This window comes from Botryllus schlosseri, chromosome 16 (genome assembly GCF_051294905.1).
Source record: "Botryllus schlosseri isolate E-star chromosome 16, Bs_hap1, whole genome shotgun sequence".
Taxonomy (NCBI): Eukaryota; Metazoa; Chordata; class Ascidiacea; order Stolidobranchia; family Styelidae; genus Botryllus; species Botryllus schlosseri.
In genome coordinates, this window is record NC_137251.1 from 12825833 (window position 1) to 12849070 (window position 23238).

At 40.8% G+C, this 23238-nt stretch overlaps 1 protein-coding gene across 1 annotated transcript; it reads left to right on the forward strand.

The window, feature by feature from the left end:
- Positions 1-403: 403 nt before the first annotated feature.
- Positions 404-22745, forward strand: LOC145459213 (uncharacterized). Its single transcript, XM_080337846.1, has 25 exons — positions 404-1015; positions 1341-1461; positions 5082-5219; positions 5303-5516; positions 6298-6433; positions 6544-6613; positions 7411-7951; positions 8286-8383; positions 9013-9152; positions 9218-9463; positions 9952-10090; positions 13943-14068; positions 14354-14574; positions 14989-15067; positions 15205-15335; positions 15403-15509; positions 16493-16726; positions 16932-17072; positions 17145-17211; positions 17374-17616; positions 18690-18785; positions 19132-19308; positions 21231-21627; positions 21898-22081; positions 22173-22745. Exons 1-25 carry the CDS (start codon positions 986-988, stop codon positions 22399-22401), a joined length of 4305 nt encoding a protein of 1434 aa, XP_080193972.1. The 5' UTR covers positions 404-985; the 3' UTR covers positions 22402-22745.
- Positions 22746-23238: the final 493 nt, after the last annotated feature.

Genomic DNA, 23238 nt, shown 5'->3' on the forward strand with positions numbered 1-23238 from the left:
AGCTCACAACCGTGAGATGGAAGATCCTATCCTATTTCATAGAAGTATTGCTATGAAATCATCACGATAAGATGAGCTAAAGCATGTCGATATGGATGATAATCTATCACGTATAGTTCAAGAGATTTAGCACTCCCTGTCGAGTTATTCTTCAAATATATTTCATTATCTGAAAATAGGCCTACACAGTGCGAATTCTGGGAAGAGAGACAGTGGCAATGAAGGATATCGACCTATCGTACACGCTTGAGGCTTTTTTTTAGGTTAAATCCAACTACTGAAGAAGGATACATGTCGGTGGCGTACGCGTGGCTACGTCCCCTTTCCAGACGTAAGTTCAAAAGGCGTGAAAAGTATTTCGCGTGTTGAGTAGGCCTTTGCCATGTTCTAACATTCTTCATTGTCGAGAGAGGGTGGCAAGTGTTGCTTCAGATTCTGCTGGACAAATATACCAAGTCGCTAATAGGCAATAATTGCTTACATGGATGAGGTTAGCTTGCTAACTGTGTGTTAAAATATAGGACATTTTAACAAAATTGCCGCCGTGTTTACATTCGACGCTTCAGTGTGTGAGGTACGTCACCGTTTCCGTCAAATTGTTCACTTCCAGAGTCTTTTAGAACAACACATTGTCTCAATGAATCAATGCAGTTGGGTAATCAAGAACGAAGTGAAGGTGTCAAAGCCACGTCTGATATAGAAATTTTCGCTCTCCGGTCGAGAGATGTATCAACTATCTCCTTTTTCGGTTATTTTTGATTACCCGATACTTGATATGTTGATGATGTTGAAGTACTAGTTGACACTGTATTATTGACACCACTTCCGATGTATCCTGGTCAAGTGACGTATGGCATGCTATTGTGATTTAGCCTCATTACAAAGGGAGTTTGTTTCTCGGTTATCATTTAACAAGGGATATTCTAAATATTAAGTGATATTTCTGGAGATTACAGCAACGAGTATACGCAGGAAGTGAATAGTCATGGAAAGGGGATTATTGTCAATATTCAAGGTAGGAAGGCCATTTTATTTCAAATTAAAGTACGTATTGGCGATAATTGTATTGTTAATAATAATACATGTAGTAGCCTATTCACTGTGACATGTTGCCGATTTGAGGGGTGATTTAAATCTGGAAGCATACCAGCATCACAAATTTATCATACATTTGCATGAAAAGGAAAAATCACAAATCCACAACAACTGGGGTTATTTGAACACATTCAGTGACATATCCTAACATCAGCGTGAAGCAGCATCCCCATCCAAATTTAATAAACGTTAAATAAATGATGTATATTATATATGTAATATCTTTTATATCATCGCCTATGCAGGTAATCTACATTCTCTGTTCAATATTGTGCAACATTCGCTTGACGCTATGCGGGTGCCCGGAAAAGGATGGATGGACGGGTATCGGGGATAATTGCGTGAAGGTGTATGAAGATAAGCTCGGTACGGATATATATGCATAATAATATACAGTATGCGAACATATTTAACATCGCATTTTCTGACATCATCGTAACTAAAACCAGGAACGGAATTAACATTGAGGAGTTGGAACACGAAGGCAGATGTAATCGCTGTTTTACCAGTGTTTTCTTGCGATATGTTGGTGTCGCTGTTGTTCAAGTAGTCCATGTTGTTACATTGGTCATTTTACACCAAACCGATGGTTTATCATGATTGGCCCACTGCTGGATTTTTGTAAAATACGGTGTACAGTACACTACACTGACCGGAGAAGTATAGATGAACGATGAACCCACATCACTTAGGAAGGAAATCTGAAGTCGACCTTGGTCGGATATACTGTTGGTGGTAGAATAACTAACTGCGGCGACTCTCCATTCTTCTCGAGGTTAGCGATGCTAAAACCGCAAAGAATCGCTGTTATTGGTCGTGCATAGCGGTAGTTCAGCAGCAGGCCTTATACGCAATCCCTATAAGACGTTGAAGACCACTGCTAAATGTGAATGCGTAAACATTTCAGTGCATATTGCTAAGTTGTAATAATGGGTGTATGGCTGAACAAATTCAAGTAATTCCGTTTATGCGAAAAATCATCGAGGCGACAGATCTAGCCTTGGAGTCGACTTTTATAAAAATACGCCAACCTAGTTTGTGCCAACAAAAGCGATCTCACCGCCCCTATAGAGTGCTGGTGACGCCATATTTGGTGATACGATTATTGATATACAAATACATAGCCTACATACACTTTACACATATGACATATACATATACAATGTTCTTTCCGATTCTCTACTAGTTAGTTGCTGACGATTACTCCTGCCAAGTGTCGGCCGAAAATTTTTGGGTTTGTTTCAATATGAATATGCTATTCAATTGTATATTTAAGTTCTGTCCCTCCAAGAAGCTCTTCAAATTCAAGTAACATGACATTACAAGTTGTAGATTACACGGTGTCTAAATATTCATCCACGACTTTTGCTTTGAATATCGATATTGCAAGGTTTATGAAACGTCCATATCAAGTTCTAAATATATTGCTAGCTTTATGACTATCCGATAAATAGTTGTATTTTATCAAGTATAGCAAACGGTCACCTCTAACACTACAGGAACTGCGTTGTTCGTTCGTCAGTCTTCGCTTAGACAGGAGCTGAATGTGAATAGGCCTATATCTGGAGGCTTGTAATGGTGTGATCTGAATCAAACGAATTACGTGCAAAACGTTCGTAACATTAATGTGCTGTGACCCAGAGATGCCACTGAGATATTTTGGAAAAACCCAGATTTGGACGTTGAAAAAACCCAGAAAAACCCAGATCCTCTATTTCACTCAGATTTCTATGACTGAGACATTTCTATGACAGTGACTGAGAGTCATCAATGACAGTTATACGGACATAGAAGAAGTTTTAGCCCTTGATATTGAAATCCCAACGGTTCATTTCCATACTATAATATGCATGTTGATCAGTTAAATGAGCAAATCCGTCGAAATATGATGTTTTCTTCTTGACACATTGCTACCAGGCATTCGGTATGGGGGGTCAAATACGTAGTGTATGATATATTCGGAATCTTAGTCACAATGCTAATTCCCATGTATCGTGAGGATGATTGTAGGGTAGTTCTAGTGACTGCGCGAGCTGACCAGATAGATTGAAAATAGCTTTCGATTCATTAACCCGGGGACAAACACTTTTATCTGGGATGTTTAGTCGAAAAAGAAACTGCCAAATCATGAGATTAAGAATACATTTGCATTTAACAAACCCCTCACACTACACTCTGAATAACTTGCCCGGTTGCCCAAAATGTCTCTCTTCGAGTGTCCCTGTTGAAAGTGAATATACTCTGATGTCAACATGATAAATTAGTTAGATCAACAATTGGTCTTTCCATGTGCATAAATTGCATACTTTACAGCAGTTACAATGAGTTACATACTATTTCTAGGGATGGTGTGAACGTGAGGTTCACATTCGCGTTCTGTGTGTGAACCTCAGATATTTAGAGGTTCACGTTCACAAACGAACCTTGGTAGGTTCTGCACTGTGAACCTTTTTCATATATTACAATTTTCACTTCATTATAGCATCTTTGGTTTAAATTTATTGCATTTCAACTGCGGGCCCGGTATATGCATGGCGCTGGCAGCATAAAAATCAACACTAAACGAGCATGCACCTTGACAATCTCAAACATTTTACTTGCTTTGTTACAATTGTTTGCTCGAAATATCCAGCTTTCCGTTTGCGAATATTTAGTGACTCATCTCTGCTGTGAGCTTGACCCGCAATCACACAACATCAAGAGAGAAACACTACATGTAGGTAGTCAGTGAATGACTTTTATCCAACCAATCAATGAAATTGATATCGTTGTCTGATGTAAAAAATCTAGCAGGCGTACGGGGTCAAACTCGATTTCATTTGTTTATTGTATCATAAAAACCAACTCCGTGGATTGGGGTGTCGGCCAGTGCTGCATAACTTGTTAAAGGGGTAACATCGGTAGCAAGTAGGGAAAGTGGGAAACCTGTTTTACACTCTGCTCAATATCAACTTAGCAATACTCGGGACGCCGAATACATTGTACGGTCTGACCTTGACCGTTAAGGCGTAAGCTTATATTCCTTTGCAAGTTCTCGTCGAAATTGTGGCAAAGCGACGCAAGATATTGATTTTCTGGGATGGTTATATCAATTGATTGCCCCAGTTGATTCATCTGTAGACGTTTAAAACATTAATAGGTATTTCAGCATTGTGGCATATGTGGCCCGAATCGTTGCTAGGTATTGCAAGGCTATCACTTCACTGAAATGTAGGGTTGGAATTAGCAATATGACGTCACGTGACGTCACGAGGTTCACGTTCGCGTTCACACAGAACCTTTCAAAAAGGTTCGCGTTCACACGAACCCGAACCTTTCAGAGGTTCACACCATCCCTACTATTTACTGACACACAACGAATTTGTTGCAGCGCTACCGGTAGCATTCAAGTCCTAAATCAGAGTTGCCCGGTGAACAAGACTTTCTGCGACCTAGTAGTCAGTATTCAATGAATGCTCTATCGCATAACGCCAAGACCTCTCATTTTAATAGTAAATGGGTCTCTTTGGACTCTGCCGTTTCAATTACAGTGGAATCCGTCGACATTAGAAGATCTTACTAATCTAATAATCAATTTTTGCGCCGTAAAATTGACCTGACAAACATGATGTGGAAAAAACCCAGATTTCAAGCACAAAAACCCAGAAACTCAGGTCATGCTCGAAAAACCCAGATCTGGGTGGAAAAACCCAGGAGTGGCATCTCTGCTGTGACCAGGGCCAACTGTGACCTGCCCATAGTGATGCCACAAAGCCAGATGTCATATTTCTTTATCGATATTTTGGAATTGAAAGGTGTTTACAATGTAGTATACCATTTACCGCCCTTGACATGCCCAGCCCATAGAAACTTTTCACAATACTTCCATATTGAGTGTTAAGTATAGATTACTAACCTACATAGGTATAGCTTACTATAATAATCGTATACGATGCCGAAGAAATTGGGTATAAACTTGCTCAACCTTAGACGAGTGTTGCTTATAGGGTGGATGACTGCCTCGAAAACTTGCAAGGAGAAGTCTGGTAACTTGGTATCCATTTTGAGTGAAAGCGAGCAAGAGAGTCTGCGGGTTTTGGCAGCCGAAGAAACGTATTGGATTGGCGGTCACTTACCCGCGCTCGGTTAGTTACGCTGTCATTTATTCTAATTCACGCTTACCTATAACGGCATATAGCAAAGTTCAATGGCATTGTATAAATCATAGTTTTCAAGTCCTATTTCAATCGCTGTGTGGACGGATTCAAATTTCGGAATGCTTCCTGCTTCCAAATTAACTCGGAATATCTCAAGTGGACAGAAGCCAAAGAAATGTGCGATAATTTCGGAGGAAAGCTAGCGTTAGTGCAGGATGAGGAAACAAATACATTTGTTGGGAATGCAATGCAAGAAATGGCCATTACAAGAAACTTAACTCGTATGTGAGTATATTATAGGAATGCTAGCTGTATGTTACTGTTAATCTGAAATATAGCGTTCCGTCCATAAGATATCTACTTTTAGCGTCACATGCTATAACATAGAATATTGAGGTATTGTAATTCACGAGTCTTATAGTCAATCTTCATCTAATAGCGCTAGGCAAGCTCTTCAGTTGCTGCTATTAGAAAATGTATCTCCATTTCATTTATTCTGATATCCTATGATGTATTAGCGGTGGGCATAGACCGGAGCCGGATTGGGTATTCGTCCGGATGTTCTCATTTATGGCCCGAGCCGAATCAGTACCCTTTCTGATACGGCCGGAGATGGATCGGAGCCTGATCAGTACTTTTCACTAAGAAGAGGACAGCCTTACCCTCTTCCACCCTCGAATCAATAGTTGAAGTTAAACGTTCATGGAAATAAACCACATCCTAAGTCCAAGTTGGCATAATTATTCAGATAATAGTGGGCCTTGATCTTTGAGTTTTTAATTTACTCATTTGCATTGTTTTAATCAATATTCAATAATATCCTGTGAGTAGATAATTATTATCGGAGTTTTTCGGACCAGGCTATGGTCATTTCTAGGATATGGCCTAGGAGTCGGACCAGGGCTTTAAAAAACAGGATCGAAGTAGGACCAGAGAATTAGTCTATCCGCCCAGCCCTAAAAGGTATACGATTGAGATCTTAGTATAACACCGTAGCAGGGTATAATGCGCATTTATGACATATCCATCTGATGTGTCGGCCTTACCCAGCATCTTTTATCTTCAGGGAGGAGCAATTAAGCTTCTGGATTGACGGCTACAGTCGGGCCGGATCTACGGATTTCGTTGACAGTGAAGGGAGTATGGTCAAGTATACCAATTTGGAATCGCCGGCAAAGCAAAATGGAGAAAATTGTCTCGAGGTGAGTATGTCGGCGTCTTTATAAAGTGAGATGACCTGGTAATAATTACCCAAAATAAATCTATACACTATACAGACAGTACTATACTCGCCATGTCCTGTTTTATCAAGGTCTTCTTGGAAAAAGAAGAGGAAATAGAGCAGACAGACTTAGACAAGCTAGCCCAAGGCATTGCCGACGGTAAGATGAATTAGTTATGCACTTGGTGTGCTGTGATTAGGTCTGTCAGAATCGAACTCACTACGATATCCCGCTTTTCGGTGCAACGGTTATACAGACGCATCACAACTAAACATTGCTGCCAGAAGTCAATCATGAAATCCCTTCATTTTTGACGATGTTTCCTGGTAAAGTGTGGCGTTTCTTCATGCGGTATAAACTCTATCATCTGCCTAGTTTCTGTCTCTGGAAATGTAGGAGTATATTTCATTACTGACCCGGCTGCCCATTGCACGCGTGTAGTCCATATTACCTTGTCGGCAGCGAACTAGGGCTGCATTCAAAACAAGTGGTGTTTTAAAACAGTTTGTTTAAAACATGTTTTAAAATAGTTTTGTTTAAAACATGTTTTAAAAAATGCCATTTTATAGTAAACGAAATTAATTCTTCAAAAGTTGTATAATTAAGCCATAATTTTTAAATAATTTCATAAAACATGTAGTCTGAGCCTGCATGGGCGATTTGCATCCGACATAATAGCCGACGTCTACGAAATGCACTAGTTGGAACTCTCGAAATCGTCGTCGGTACAAGTTTTGGTACGGTGCCGAATGGATGCCCTGATGATGATGATCGCCGACTGTCAAAATGCTGCATAACGACATATAGTCCTGTTTGAAGATATTTCTGGTTCATTTGTGACAGGGGCCGGAAGCCTTTTTCAAATACGACCCTGCTGCGAACTGTGCCGAGTTCCAGATTAACCCGATTGCTAATATTGAGATGATAATGTGTAAACGTATTTCATTCCGTTGAAGACGCTGCTTTGGAAGAAGCCAGAAAAACACTCCCAACTGGCCTGCCACCCGGTATTATTCCCGACGAAGAAGACAACCAACCTACTAATGACGAAGACAATCGAATCAAGCCAGATATTCAACCACCAAGGTACAAGGCTTCGGACTGCAATGCACGCAGGCTGTCTGTGTGTGAATTCTCGTTGAGAACCACCGAATCCCCTAATAAAGGCTCACCAGCTGAAGATTCAGACGAACCCAAAATCCTACCGTCACGACTGAGTTCTTGTGAGAACTTAGCGATCCTCGCGAGATATGTCGATATTAGCTGTGACATCACCGGTCAGGGGAGTAATAACAACGACCAGTCTACAATGTCAGCCTACGTTGATTTGAAAAACGGATATTATATCTTCCCAAAGAGGGAAGCGCCCAAAAGCTCTAAGCGCAAAAACGAGAATAGTTCAACAACGGAAAAACTTTATGAATTGGAATTTTGTGAGGTGGACGAGATAAAAAGGACCTTACCCGACGATCAGGACTACATCAAAGAGCAATTTAAGTAAGATATAAAATTTCGCAATTCCTTAACATCTTATGCGACTCAATTCACCAATGACAAGTACGCCGTAAATGTATAGGCATATCGTGAAACTATAGTTTAAAACTTCTTGTAAAACTACGCAATAAGAAGGGCAGGCAAAAAAGTGTAATTCCCTTGGCCTAAGAAACTGTTGAATGGGGGTGGAAGTGGTCTGAAACATAACCAATTGAGAAAGTAGAAATATAGACAAACATTACTTGAGTAGGCCTACTCCGAAAAAGTAAACGTAATTCGTTAGTGAACGCCTCTGAGATCGGGGAACACTTTTGATTTCAATGCTAAATGTTTTCAGATGGATTCAGACAGTCGACAATCAAAACCAGGCAATTGCAAACCTGGGCTTCCTCGGGGACAACGATATTTATAACGGTCCATGCATGCAAATATCAGGTATGTTTGAAGTCTAATGCACTATTTCGGGTTGCTCTAAATGAGAATTTGTCTATTTCAAGATTCTTTTGAATTTGAATACTTATATGCGGTTACTGAAAATTCGTTACTTCATGGGCACAAGAGCTATACGCGATTACATTTTTGGCCAACTATCCGACATCTTCGAAATGCTTATTACAAACATTAATATGATTCCTTATAAAATATGGGCAATTGTGTAGTCATTGTGTAGCCTATACGCATGTGAAATAAGTTCAAAGGAATTTAAGGAATTTCCCCCGCGTTAATACGATGATTATAGATGATTTTTATTGGCAGAAACGGATTTTCCAAGTGATTGCAACGGTACGTAACTCAGGTCCAGATTAAAACCCGTATTAAAGGATAAGTAAGATGAAAAGCTTCCCAGGCCGGGAATCGAACCGTTTTTGTGATTTTCTATTCAATGTACAAAAAATAGCAATAATTACATAAATGAAATTCTTCAAACTCGGGCCGCCTGGGTGAAAGCCAGGAATCCTGATCCCTAGACCATCTGGGACGGAGTAGTACGAGGTGTAATCGATTAACTTGATTTGTTACTTTATAGTAGTTCATGTTCTTATAACATGTAAATCGAGTTACAGCTGATGGCAGTTGGAATACAAGTCGGTGTTCCGAAAACTACAAATTCGTTTGCGAGTTTTCGACCGACGTCATCAGAGAACAATTTTGCGAGAAGGACTCGAACGAGCCTTGGTGTACCGATAGCTCAGATAATTTGAATGTAAGAATATGCATTGTGGATAGTTACTTTACGCAAATATTTCATGGTTTATCATACCGCAAAAGCGACTCAACAAGGAATCGATTGAATTACTTGCTGGTTTGAGACGCGGGTCAGCAGAATACATCCTCGATGGGTCGGACGGGGCTGACAGGCTACAGAATCTTACGGATAGAGCAAAAATGCTATCAAAAACAAAATATTTGACAAGCTCCGAAACCAAGCGAGCCATCGAGAACTTCACATCAAACATTCTCACTTCAGCGTCAATTCTACTGGATCCGAACCTTTGTTATTTTGATAATAGTCAGGTGAGAGAGTTACTTGTAGTGACTAGTGAGTATGTGGACATTTTTGCCTACCAAACCATTTTTCGGTGAACATGGAAATGAGATGGGTATTTCGATCTCACATATTAACACCTATCCGACCATTATACCTACGAGAGAAGAGTGGATTTAACCCGAGCTTCAAATCCAACTCAAATTTTAATGCGAATCCAGTTTCGCAACTTCGGATTCAGTCAAAGTCGTGAAATCACGTTTTCCAAATCTACATCCTTGCTCATTGCTGATACCTATAATAAGGCACCTATAACCGTGATCACAAAATAACGGCGTAGTCGATTGGGACGTTTCCCACCCACTGCTGCCATGTGATCTGACAAGATCACGTGTATAATACCGTGATTGTTATTTATACATCAAATCATATCTGGATCATGCATGTACCGTGTACAAATTGTACATTGTACATGTGCGTACGGGTCACATCGGAATCAATATTCATCCTATTACAGCTACGCGTAAGAGCAATCGTGTCGTCGCTAAATACCATAGCGGAATATTCAGCGGACATGTTGCAACTTATTTTAATGAATAGCAGTGACGAAGTCGGGAATGATGTCACAGCGTTATCTCTCAATGTATCAGGATTACGTGAGTATTTCCCTGAAAATTTTCGCGCAGCACGTATGCCAACGAGAAACCTTGGAAGTGACGCATTCTTACCGCAAACAGTGTGTATTCACAACCAAGGGTGATACACGAATACAGAACCTAACTCGGAATTATTTTGCGGCTATAAATCCTACGTGCATATACGTGTATAATACCTTACCACGTTCATACGTACAAGCGTCATTTTTATGAAAACGTTGTGTTTGTTTTATAACGTGGTGCAAGTCTGACATAGGTTATGGTCTCGTGTACCAGGGGTGTATATTGACACCTGTACATCACGGGTGGTACAAGGGTGGGGATACAGACTTTTTTCGCTAAGAGTGTGCACTGCGCGTGTGAATGTATACTGTACAGCGTGCAGTGGTACGTGCAGGAGCTCATTGCCAAATTTTTCAAAAACAAGTGTCGTGAGGTGATAATTTTGTCAGCGAGAAAATTATAATCCAATAAATTGTGAGCAATGAGTGCGTTTATCAGTACCCTCACCTTCGGGGTCAATAGAAGGCTTATTTGAAAAAATCGGACATAATTGGAATTATTTTACACATCACCATATTAATATATGTCATGTAATAATACCTCTTTCAACCGATTCCACTCAGTTTTGCATAGGCATTGCAAAATATGGAATTAAAGTAGGCTACATAATTCATCTATGTTGCGCATGCGCAACCACACCATTATGCGATTTCTAAAGTCTCATTTCATCAAGTATATACTGACGTTGGTAAGGACAAATGAAGAGAATAGCCCTTCGTTTATTATTGATGAGTATCACCTGCGCGGACTTGCTAATTCCTTCGCGATTCGTCTCGAGTAGGGCCTTGTTGAATTGTCTTGTAACGTTGATTACCGCTACGCTGGCGCCAGCCTTGCTAGGAGCGTAATTGTTAAGTGGCCACTGTATTCGATGAACGTCCAGTCTAGTGGGAAAGGGTGAAGAACAGTTCTTTATAGTGAGGTTATATGAGTAACCCTCGATGTATTTTTGAATGACTGGTACATTATCATCACAACAAACCAATACCATTTGTTAGTCGACGTGGATCCGCCAATTTGATACTGGCTTATGGCATGAGTCAGCTAAAATTTGCATTGGAGAGAAGTAACACATATTTAACACGATACCAATCATGCTCTCATTGTCAAACTTCCAGTGCGCGATGAGATATATCTTATCTACCACAAAAAGAATCACGTTGTTAGGCATTTTGGTATCAATTCGATAAGCGTATTCCGAAGCGCCAATGCGTTGATGCCAATCTGACGTAGTGTCACGGGTGCAAAGGTCGAATATCATTGGAACGGAACGACTGTGATAATGTCAGAGGCTAGAGGCACTTAGATTTAAACAATATGAATAATAATCTAGTACAGTGCTTTTCAACCTTTTTGAGGTCCGTTCGCACTTTTTTTGTAAAATAAATTTCATTCGCACAAACTAGTCGAAAATTATTATACAAAACGAAGATGAAAATAGGCCTACTTAACAATATGTCATTCAGACGTGCATCAAAATCGGCTACTATGTAGCTCAAGCTATCAAGTGTCTCATTAAAAAGGCAACTTTTTTTGCTCGTTTTGCTTTCAATTATTTCACTTAAAGCCTTCTCGGCCAAACAATGTTGTTGGGAATCTGCACAATGACGTCTACTAGTGCTTGGATGGCCAGATCTTAAAATCTGTTTTGCACTCCTATCCAAAATATAGCGTATTTTTGGCGAGTGAAAAATGCTTGCTGGCATAAATCGTTTTTGAGAGCTGACGCGAAGGTCCCGCGAGGCTCCAGTTTGTAGTTTTTCGAAAGAATGAAAAGCACACATGTTTGTGTTTAAGCTTTTGCCTTATGCCTTTGAAACATAAGGTGCAAAACGATATAGGAGAGTAGGAATATTAGCGCTCGCTATCTGATGATACGTTGCTCCAACTTCTGTCTCGCGAGTTTATGAGAAAATCTAATATCTCACGATACTTTTTGTTCTACTCTACTCTATCTACTCTATCTAACTTGAGAATTCATGACAGTTTAATAACGGTAAAGCAGCTTTTAGAATACCACCAAAATCTGGGTTTTTGTGGCATCTCGCGACCGCATGTATGACATACAGAACGCGCACACCACACAGCTATACAAAACATGTCTGACGCACGCTATTCCAAATTAGGGCGAATTAAATTCCTCTGCGTATCGCGGTTGTACTACTGTCTACTCAGATTGCAATAACGGGACTATTCCGTGCCGACAACGAAGCATCATATCCAATCCATCGCGAAAGGTTTGGCCATCCAGCATCGGTCATTTTTAGACCGAGGTTATGTCGCCGCTTATGTTTTTGGCGCCGCATTTTATCAGCGGTTTGTTCGCGAAAACTTTACGTCGTCATGTGCCCCGACGCAAAAGTGGTTGGCCTCGAAATGAATGAGTCTCACAGGCCTGATCTCGGTCGTTGGACACCCCTACACTAGTTCATCCCAACGGTTTTCGACTATGTGTTCAAGAAAAAACAGGCGGACAAATCTTATTATAAATTCTCATGATAAAGCCATATTTATGGCTTGTCTCGCTTATTGGCTACAGTACCCAACAAAGTGATCTTGGATATGTAAAAACGAGCGCAGGATTTTTTGCAATAAATTCAAAAAATTTTACATACATATTAACAGATAGCTCTGACACCGTGTCGACCCAAAATTATACCCTTTGCTGTCCATACTTTAATAACCTTGAAGGGGTTGTATTTGCGTTGTTACAGTAGCTTGCAAATGTGAGTCTGTAATGATGGTATTTACTACTATCCTCGTGCCTCGCGCTAATCGAACAGTTATTACGAAAATATGATGATTGTTTAGCGAAAGAAAGCAGAAAGTCAATTTGTTGTCATTTTTTCAGCCTGTCGCAGGCTGAGACGGGCTGATATACTGTATGTCTGCCACTATAGAGATTGTAGAGATCTCTATACTGCCACGACACCAGCTACCAGACCCGGCTTTTGGTTACGTAATAATTATAGTGCATGAATATTAATTCACTGCGGCTTATGAGAGCTACAATTAGTCGTGCGTCGTATTAAGTTTTTACGATTGCGTCGCAAGTGCAAATGTTACACTGATCTTACATTTCCTATTAGGCTTATTCGAATTATTCCACGTTAGAAAAGTTAACAATTAATCACGATTTTCATTCGCACTTGATCCAGATTTTCATTCGCACCATTCGCACTACTTTCGTCATTCGCACTTGATCCGGATTTTCATTCGCACCGTTCGCACCACCTTCGTCATTCGCACTGAAATTTTTTTCATTCGCACCAGTGCGAACCGTCACACAGGTTGAAAAGCACTGATCTAGTATCAAACACGCTGCCAGCTGTTCAGATAATTTTGGAAGCGTGATCATTACTTTCGGTTGTGTGATTGCGTCGCTGTTCGCTGTGACATTGTAAACATACGATGACATAGCGGTGACCCTGGATTCAAGATTAGGCTACTCCAAGTCGAAGATTCTATAATCTCAGTAAACTAGAACAATATTTATTTATGTTGATAATTTGTTTTGGAGTTTCCATGAAGTTTTGACTTAGAACTTGGTGTTTGAAAAAGTCAATATCGAAAACTGTTACTTCAAAATTATGTCTGTTAGCGAACGTCGTCATATCAGAGAAAATGCGAGTCCGAATTCCATTTTTTCCACAAAGCTAGCCGGATTCCTGTCGGTATGAGATCTTTCGTATGGATCCCGCACACTACTATTGAATACACAATGTACAACTTAATTCGCTCTTGCGGTAAACTAGTTGGATTCTTCAGCATTATCAAATCGTTTTCTAGATTTACAAGTCATCGCTGTCGGTGGCAATCAGAGTAATATGACTCTTCGCAACTCATCCAATTATTTCTCACCGAACGGAGACACGATGTCTATGATATTCACGCAGGAACAAGAAGAGCTTATAGGTAAGTTCCAGTCTATCGGCTGGGACCATGTCCCGACGACTCCACCGCGAAGCCGTTTTTCGGGGTTGGTCAAAAAACTCCTTTCGGAGAATAAATATTGAAATATCAGAACGAATGTCTATTCTGTAACGTCATGACTACGTCCCAATCATGCAAAAATCGAAATAAATCCGAACAGTACCAAACTCTTTTCTCTGCAGTGACACTGGCTAGAACCAGTTGTTACATTGTGGGTCTAATATCTATAATGTAATTGGAACTACATGACCGCGCTATATTCTTTAGAATCTCAGGGTGCTGCACTGATTAATCTCCATTACCGAGTAATGGGGAGCGAAAAACACACCGCCCGTTCGCTGAGCGCGGTCGCCGGGGAAGACGATCACGACCCATTCGTCTATCCGAGTAAGAAGAAATTTTACGTCTTTGCCAGCGACTTGCAGACCGCAACGTTACGGATTAACGGCTCAAATTATCCCACAAATGTCGAATTCACAATGGGAAAGGTAAGGAGCTTCTCAATAAACTTCATCTTGGGCTGCCACAATGTCAGAGAATCGTTATCAATTTCCGAAGACTTCTGAAGGCTAATAACAGATATGACCGTGAATTTTGACTTGAAAATAGATTTAGAATGTATCTGAATTCGCATTTTTGGGAAGCTTGATTAGGATTAGGTACGCTGCGTTTCAACTCTTTTTGGTGTATTGCTGGAGTGCAATTAGATTTTAAACGGCAGCCAGGAACAGGATTGAATTGAAAAAATTAAATCTGCGCGTTTTTAAGAAATTAAAACACTCCGTATAGTTGCTATACCCTTTATATACTTTCAGGATATGGCACTGTGTTCCTATTTATCTATCGTGATAAATGCTTCCCGGCTTGTATTGTCGTGACTGATTTTCCCGTCTTTGTCGCAGGAGGTTCCTGCAACAGATTTGAGAATAATGGAGGGATCTGAAATGTGCTCCTTTCTGCAGGATAGCGACGAGTCGACAGGTAACTATACAACCGTTAGTATATGAGAATAATCAGCTATTTTGCATGTCTCAATGTTGTCACTCCTGTGACACTCGCTATTTCTCGCGGATGCCAGGGTATGCACCATACATAGATACTGCTTTTGCCTGTTACAGAATCTGCATTCGAGTGGTCAACGGACGGATGTGCCAAGCGCCTCGATGCCGAATCAGACAAATATCACTGCCAGTGCAATCACACCACAGACTTTGCGGTGTTACTGGTCGTTTATGAATCTATCGATGACGTAATTGATTAGGGCTTTGTATATCCTGCTCGTTCGTAACCAATGATTTCCTGTGCTTCACTTTCAGTTACTGGAAGGACACCGTTTCGCGTTATGCATTATAACGATTGTTGGTCATATATTATCTCTCGTCTGCCTCCTTATATCCATCATCCTATTCTCGGCACTGAAAAGGTGATAGCAATACTAGAACCTATCCAAGATCTCGTGGATATATAACGAGGAAATGTGCATATGCCGGGCTTACCATTCCGCCCGATTTAGCGATGACAGCCCCTCTGTTTATCGTTTTAATCCGCCGTCCGTCAAATCTCCAGCTGTTGGCGTTCAATGTTGTTGTTGTGGGGGTGGTATTCATGGTGTTTGAAGACTACTATGGTCAATTACGCCAGGCCGATATTCCTTATTTTTGATTCCGTATCTGCCGACTTGTACCACGGTCCACTTCCAGGCTTTTTGTAACACACCGCTTGCGCGGATAAGATGGTGAGGAGGAGCCTAGTCTCCAACACTTAGGTGGAAATTCTGGGGTCAACCTCGGTTGGACTCGAACCCACAACCCATTGGTGTTGTAGCTGTGGACTACACCACTACGCTATCTCGCCCCACGGCGTTCAACGGAATCCGCACAATACCATCCCAATTATCCTATTCTCGTTAATGTTGTTATGGCTGAATATGAATGCATAATTTGTTTGTTTCGTTGTTTTCTACATCCTTGTAAGCGGATCAAATTTATTTTGATTAGTCACTGGGTCAAGTGGCTGCTGGTCATTGTAGCAGTAAGACGTCGCTGGCACTTTGGGAGGTTACCCGACGTGGCGGTACTATGTGACGTCACAAAAGTAAATAATTATTAAATAATGACTAAATTTAGAGTGTCAGGTTCATTTACCATGGGCATATTAGTTGCTTCCATTGAATTATTCCGGAAATACTAATAATAGTAGTAAGGTCATAGTGTCATTTAGAATTAGTTACAGAATTAGTCTTAACAATTAGATTCTATGGATTAAGACATAATAATCGCGAGTCACGTGAAAGTTATGTGTCGTTTGGCATAGCATCGAAAAGTGAAAATGAATGATATATTCGTGCTATAACTTGAATGAGCTCGACATTACAAGGGATCTTTTGTTACACTTTCCTTCGAACAGGGAAATCAAGTCAGACCGACGCATGATCCACGTCAACCTGTTTGTGGCATTATTTTTCGCGAACGCCGTCTTGCTCACGTCGCAAGTAACGAGCAGAGCCGGAATGCTGATCGGAATTGACGACGCAGAGGGCGACAAGACTTATCCCGCGTGCATCGTGTTGACGTTTTTCAACCATTTTCTGCTGTTAACCGCCATGTTTTGGATGCTGATTGAAGGTGTTGTCATATACCGGTGAGTGTAACGTTTCGTTGTCGTAATAATCGAGTCAAGTTGTCTTTTGTGACAACACCATGAAGATGTGCCTTGGTGATTGACGTGGGACTTACCTTCTCTGCGGAGAACGTTGAAAAAATAATGCTTGTACAAAACTCTACGTTCCGTATGGATGGGACGATCGTCTTCATACAATGTTGTTAATCTATTGATTACTTTCCAGCAAAATAGTAGTCGTGCTGTCTTCACAAAGGAAAACCTTTAACAACGCGTACCACCTTTTTGGTTGGGGGATCCCGCTTATTATATCGATGACATCAGCTCTCACTGGAGCACTTTCGGATATCGAATACCATAGTGCAGGGTGAGCTTCATGCCACATCTCTCAGTAAAGCCTACTTATCGTCAACCATTTTGTTCTCTTTGTATTCGACAGGTGTTGGCTATCGGTGTCTAGTGGAATGATATGGGCGTTCGCAGGACCAGCCATATTGGTTATTCTGGTAATTTCTTAGTATATTGTAGTTGTAGCCCATCATTAAATTACTTAACAAAAGCGATGTATTGTATATACACATCCCGTTACATTAGGGGCTATATATACGGAGAAATATAGAATGCTCTCGTGTGAAAGTGGTAATTTTATTTCACCATCTCAATTTCAGGTCAACTCCGTGATACTAGTCATGGTACTGCGGGTCGCAATGCGCACGCAAAAGCGAAAGGTGGCTCGCAGAGCGGACGCGACAGACTCGGACAAGTCGAAACTCACAAGGCTTGCGTATCTACAAACTGCGGTTCGAGGAATCGTGGTGCTCACTCCCCTTCTTGGGCTAACCTGGATGATCGGACTACTTATGTTCCACGTGTCTGTGGCGTATATATTTGTTGTGCTTAACGCATTCCAGGTACATCCGCAAAACAGGCGTTTCAATCAAGTGGTCAGTAAATCTTTAACAACGGTATAGCGACAAATTCGGCGATCATATCAGGCCGAAATGACAATATAAACACATCACGTAATAATCACAACTCACTCACAACGAACGCGACGCTTGCGTGCCTGAATGATACCAATCAATCCCACTGAATTATTCCATACGATTTTTTTTCTCAAATCGTTTTGTGCTATTCTAATGCATCGTACTAACCCCACTGTAATGCGCCCTACGTAATACTCGCAAAACGATTCGATGTCATCAAATGCTGCTGTGATAATCGCCCTGTTTAAATTGGATCTGGTCTAAGATAAAGTTCGTTGTGGAAACTTGGGCCTTTGCGAAGAAATACACATAAACGATATGCGCAGTGTCAAAGCGGGTAGATGGCTGCTTTGATCAAAGTATATGTGATCGCAATCGCTATCCAGTTTCCACATGTACCTGCTGCTCGCAGACTTACCGATTGAGCATGCCGTTTAATAGGTAACTGATTCAAGATGACCCGCTCTATTACAATGCCATACTTATGCTTGTTTAAAACACTTTGCTTAAAACATGTTTTAAACAAAGGCCCTATAAAAAAAATGTATTTTTTTCAAGTTGGATAATTATGCCATAATTGTGTAAATACTTTCCAAAAACATGTTGTATGAGCCTACTGACGATCTCCATCCGATATAGCCGACGTATACGATATGGAATGGTTGAAACCACGAAAATAGTCGGTTCAACAGCTATAATACGTAGATATTTCGTCAAAGGAGCTACATTCACTCTATATTTTCAATTGTAAATCCACTATGACGTCAAAATTGAATATTCGTGACGTTATGGCTTTAAAAAAACAATAAACAATATGTTTTGAACAAGAGCCTTGTTAAACATGTTCGTATAAAATTGTTTTTTGTTCTAAATGCAACCCTTTGCCCATACGAAGTATAAAAGTTGCAAAACTACGTCAAACTTTACATACCTGAAATTAGACCATATCGTAGGTTGTGCACCAGTGAATGTCGTGATTTTGTTTTTTTATTGATCAGGGTGTAGCCATATTTATCTGCTACTGCGTATGCAACCCTGAAATTCGAGCGGCACTTGACATGAAGTGGAAACATTATAAAGCTCGTCATTTCACGGTAAGTACCTTATCAAGTACTCATCTCACTTTGAAAGCAGGAAGGCCATCGCTACTGTTACCAACTGAAGGCTTGTCTACTTCAGGCTCATTCGATTGTTTATGATTTATAGCCGGAAAATTTTTTGTTTCGTTTTGCAAAAATGTTGGACTCGAGTATACTCGAGTATTCTAATTAGATGGACTCAGACGATATATGCCTCCGCAGAAATATCGAAATATATTCCGACATGAATGCCACTAATTAGAAGTTTAGAATCACCCTTTTTCGCCTAATTACGATGGTATATTCCCAATAAAATCTACTTCTGCGAGATTTCGTTATTCACCTGAAAATCCTTTCTCAGTCAATGCACGAAGAGCGACCTCTTGCGACATCGTACCGCATGGATCGGTCTGGTTGGATGAAAACAAAACTCCTGATGAGGTTGTCATTCTCCACGAGTAACTCGAGGCCTAACGACAGATTTAATTCGATGCAAAAGAATTCCGAGACGATCGAAGAAAAAGACGAGAGCGAAAACGTATAGACGATTTTTTATACTTTGATTCGCTTTGGCAGGGTGTCAATATAATGCTCAAGGCAGGGTTCCCGTCAAAATTGTCGGTAACAGTAATCTGACAGCGAAATGTTGGAAACAGGTGACTAAACATATCATCAGCGTCATAACTTTCAACAAGCCCCGATTATCATATCCATAAAAGGAACAAAAGGTCATTATTTTCGACCAGCCCAAATTATCTTGCCCTCAATCCTCATTATATCGTCCCCTCGGTTCGACATCTGCTGCCTAAAAAGTAGGTCATCACGATGAACATACCGGCAGAGGTGGTCAAAGTAGTCAAGAAAGCTACTCAAGTAGAAGTAGAAGTAGCGAAGAAAAAAATCTACTCAAGAACAAGTACAAGTACTTCTTCCCTAAGCAACCTAAAACTACTTGAAGTAGAAGTAGAATTGACTGACTTTAAATCTACTCAAGTAAGTAAGTAGTCGTGAAAACGATCCTAATCCGTTCACATGGATTGTAAAAAGGTGCAATTTGAGCTATGCGAAAGGTGGCGAGCTTGATTCATATTGATGCATACCAACAGGCATCCAATATCGATAGCATAAGCAATTAAGCTTTCACCCACATTATGATAGTGTTGATATGGAAATGCGATACTAATCCTCTGTTGTCATGAATAGCATGGTACGGCGCCATCCCCCATATTATAAGGCCCGTAGTTTGGTCGAAGAGCAATACGGAGAAGTTGTACAGGATACGGTCTGAACACTTTGAGCGATTAGTTAACGTTAATGAAAATATGGTGGACCGTAAAAATGCCATATTGTGTAGCTTTATTTCCGAAAATTAAAGGCATTACTACATTTGCTTTTATACTTCAACGTGTATGTTATCCAGATAAAAAAAACTGATATTAATTATAACTCAAAGTATATGATACTGGGAATTAAAAGTAAAATATAAATACTACTTCTAAAAGTGGAACATGTATTTCATGCCTTTAGTCCGGAAAGTTTCAAAGGCGGTATGCTAAAACACCTCTAAAACTAAAAAAAAGTCAGAGTCCACTTTTCCAGATTAGGACACGCCATGGACAATTGGACATGCTAGATTACGATATGACAAGTAAATGCTAGATTGCGAAACGTCAGTTTCAAACGTTATGATGTGTCATATATACTGTGATGAATTATTTCATATGGGCGAAGGGCGACAATGTGGTGTGAACGGAACCACGCCAACCCGCTACCTAAATTATATTCACCGATACTGGTCACTGCGTATCCACTGCGCGCGAAGCGCGACGAAAATTCTTGGCTTTACTCAACTTTTATGAAAATTTGATGTTGATACTCCGTGAAAACAGCCCTGAAATTTCTCAGGTTATCTTCCTTATTGGAAGATTGAACTACTTCTACTTGACAAACTGAAAATAGCGAAAAGTAAGTAAGTAGATCACAAAATATTACGAAGTAGAAGTAGCAAAAATTAAATCTACTTGAGTAGGTACCAGACGTAGAGGAAAACTACTTGAGTACTTCGAAAAAGTAGAAGTACTTCGTTACTGACCACCTCTGCATACCGGTATGACAGAATGAAGGCACAAGTCCGAAATAAGGACAGATCTTATAACTATAAGGACTGTGTAAGTGCCATAAGATATCCCACTTCAAAATGAGGACAAATCTTATAAGGCTGGCATGGCAATAATTGGCCACCCTGGCAAGAGCAAGGCTATATGTCGGTAAGTGCGAGCGGGATCAGAAATGCAACTTCGAACACAGAATTAGTTGTTGTGGAATCTTTCGTCTTATCTGCTACCATTGAAGAGGGACTTCTAGCTTCGGTAATTTGAGGAAATGTTACGATGGTCTTACATATAATGTGACTGGACTGATCCCGTTTGTGCGATTTAATCTTCAAACCATTACTTCCAGAGCATTGAAAAGGATAGGTATGTTCATTACAACGGAAACAAGGTCAATTCAAGCGCCGAGTCGAACGCTTCTTCCAGTTCAATGGAGTTCTCTCGAACGGACTCACCTGCATCGCTTTCGAGAAAACTCAACCGAAAGAAGCTGACTGCCAAAGTCAACCCGGAGAACTCAATGCAGAGGACTTCCACTACTGCAGAACGAAAACCGGAAAGAAAACATCACAGAAAACGAACGCAATCCGAGAATAATCCAGACAGCGACATTCCAGTTGACGACCATGTCGCATCACGGCACACTGCGGACGACATAAATTCAGCGCATCAACGTTACAATTGTGAGGTCACAGACCGTGATGACAGTGACATCCGGGCGGAAATTCCAAAACCGGATATCCGAGGTGAATTTAAAATCAGCCGTGAACTTTCACGTGATCCAATCGATTTGATTGATCAATGAGTGAGACATATCTTCTCCCACCCACGCAAACATCGCCGAGATAACGATGAACATTTTACTAGGGCAATAAATGCTGCAGTCCATCGATTCATTGTGTAATCAACCATCATTTAATACTTTCAGGATGCCTAAAATTCAAACGTGCCTATCTCTACAGTGCGTCTAAATTTATAACATTTAATCTAATTATATTCTAACCATTGTAATACAGATATTACTCGGAAGCCAAACAATGCTCAATGCGAGCTTTGCTCGCGCGACTACTACAACCCGTTAGAAAACGACATCCCCGTCCGCCTCTACAGTAATACGTACATCAGAAAAAACAAACCCAAGAAAGACGTGGATGAAAGCGACGAAGTTATCAATCCCAACAGAGATACTTGCATTCTAAGGTAAGGCCACAACTTTTGCACCGCACGGACGGAATTTTAAGACAAAATCGATTCGCAAACGGCTGATAATATACTCTCACAACTATTTCAGGTGTTGTCCGGAATGCCAACCACCGGATATAAACCGCGCACCCCGGACAATTACTATATACGGTACACACAAGACAAACTACCGGCACAAGGCCAAACTTGACACTGTTGATTTTAACTCGAGCGGGAGATATCACGAAGATCGACACAGGCCGAGTAGCAGAATTAGCAGGGACAGTGGGATTTTACCAGATGACATCGGAGACTTCGACGCCACTGATCCATTGTAAACAAGCTTAGAATGACTACTGAGCATGAGAAATCGCGGCCGAGAAACTTCTCGACCAGCAGTGGCGGATTATTGAGCTTGCCTGCTAACGCCTAACGCACATCCCCAAAGAGACTATTGCTTGTACAGAGCTGACAGTACCTGCAGGCCACGTCAATTTACCCACAACTGGGTATGGATTCCACGATACGCCACTAAGAACTCCGATGCCGGTTATGACTCCGAAATTCGTTTCCAACTAAATTTATGCTCATCTGCACACCACCTTACTAATATTCTCGCATCGCTGTCAGGGCGATCTGTGTATGTTCTAGTTCAAGATGAATATATTTACTTCCGAACAAATGTCTGTTCAGGAGTCAACAGTGTTAATCGCACAATTCCATTGCCGTTATACTGGCGATGCAAGTTCTAGCTTCTATGGTAGGCTATTGTGTACGTACGTACACCGTACAGTACAGTACAGTACAACAGCACCTTTTCGTTCCAATATTGGCGGTAATAATAACTATTAACAAGAAGGATCCAGTGCCCCTCTAGGCTATATTTCGTAAAATGTTTATGGCATAGCCTACGATACTCGGGTTTATATAAGAGTACGAGGTGATCACTGGTCAGTAAAACGAAGTAGGCTATATACTTCCACCTTTTTGAAGTACTCGAATGGTAATATTTAGGGCACACTACTTTCGCAGGTGGTTTCGAAAATTGCACCATTGTCATCTCGCCATTATTGTTGTGTTAGTATTGAAGATGCACCTTTGAATTTTGAAAGCAGGCCCCGGCGGTAGGCTAAAGAAGTCTGCCGCGTCTAGTCCAGAACAAATGGCGTAGCAGC

Excerpts from the sequence above, each read along its gene's own strand:
- LOC145459213 (XM_080337846.1), top strand. The coding sequence starts at position 986 with ATGGAAAGGGGATTATTGTCAATATTCAAG. Across the intron at positions 5,517-6,297 it reads ACAAGAAACTTAACTCGTAT|GGAGGAGCAATTAAGCTTCT; the intron begins GTGAGTATATTA and ends TTTTATCTTCAG. Across the intron at positions 10,091-13,942 it reads TCTCAATGTATCAGGATTAC|ATTTACAAGTCATCGCTGTC; the intron begins GTGAGTATTTCC and ends ATCGTTTTCTAG.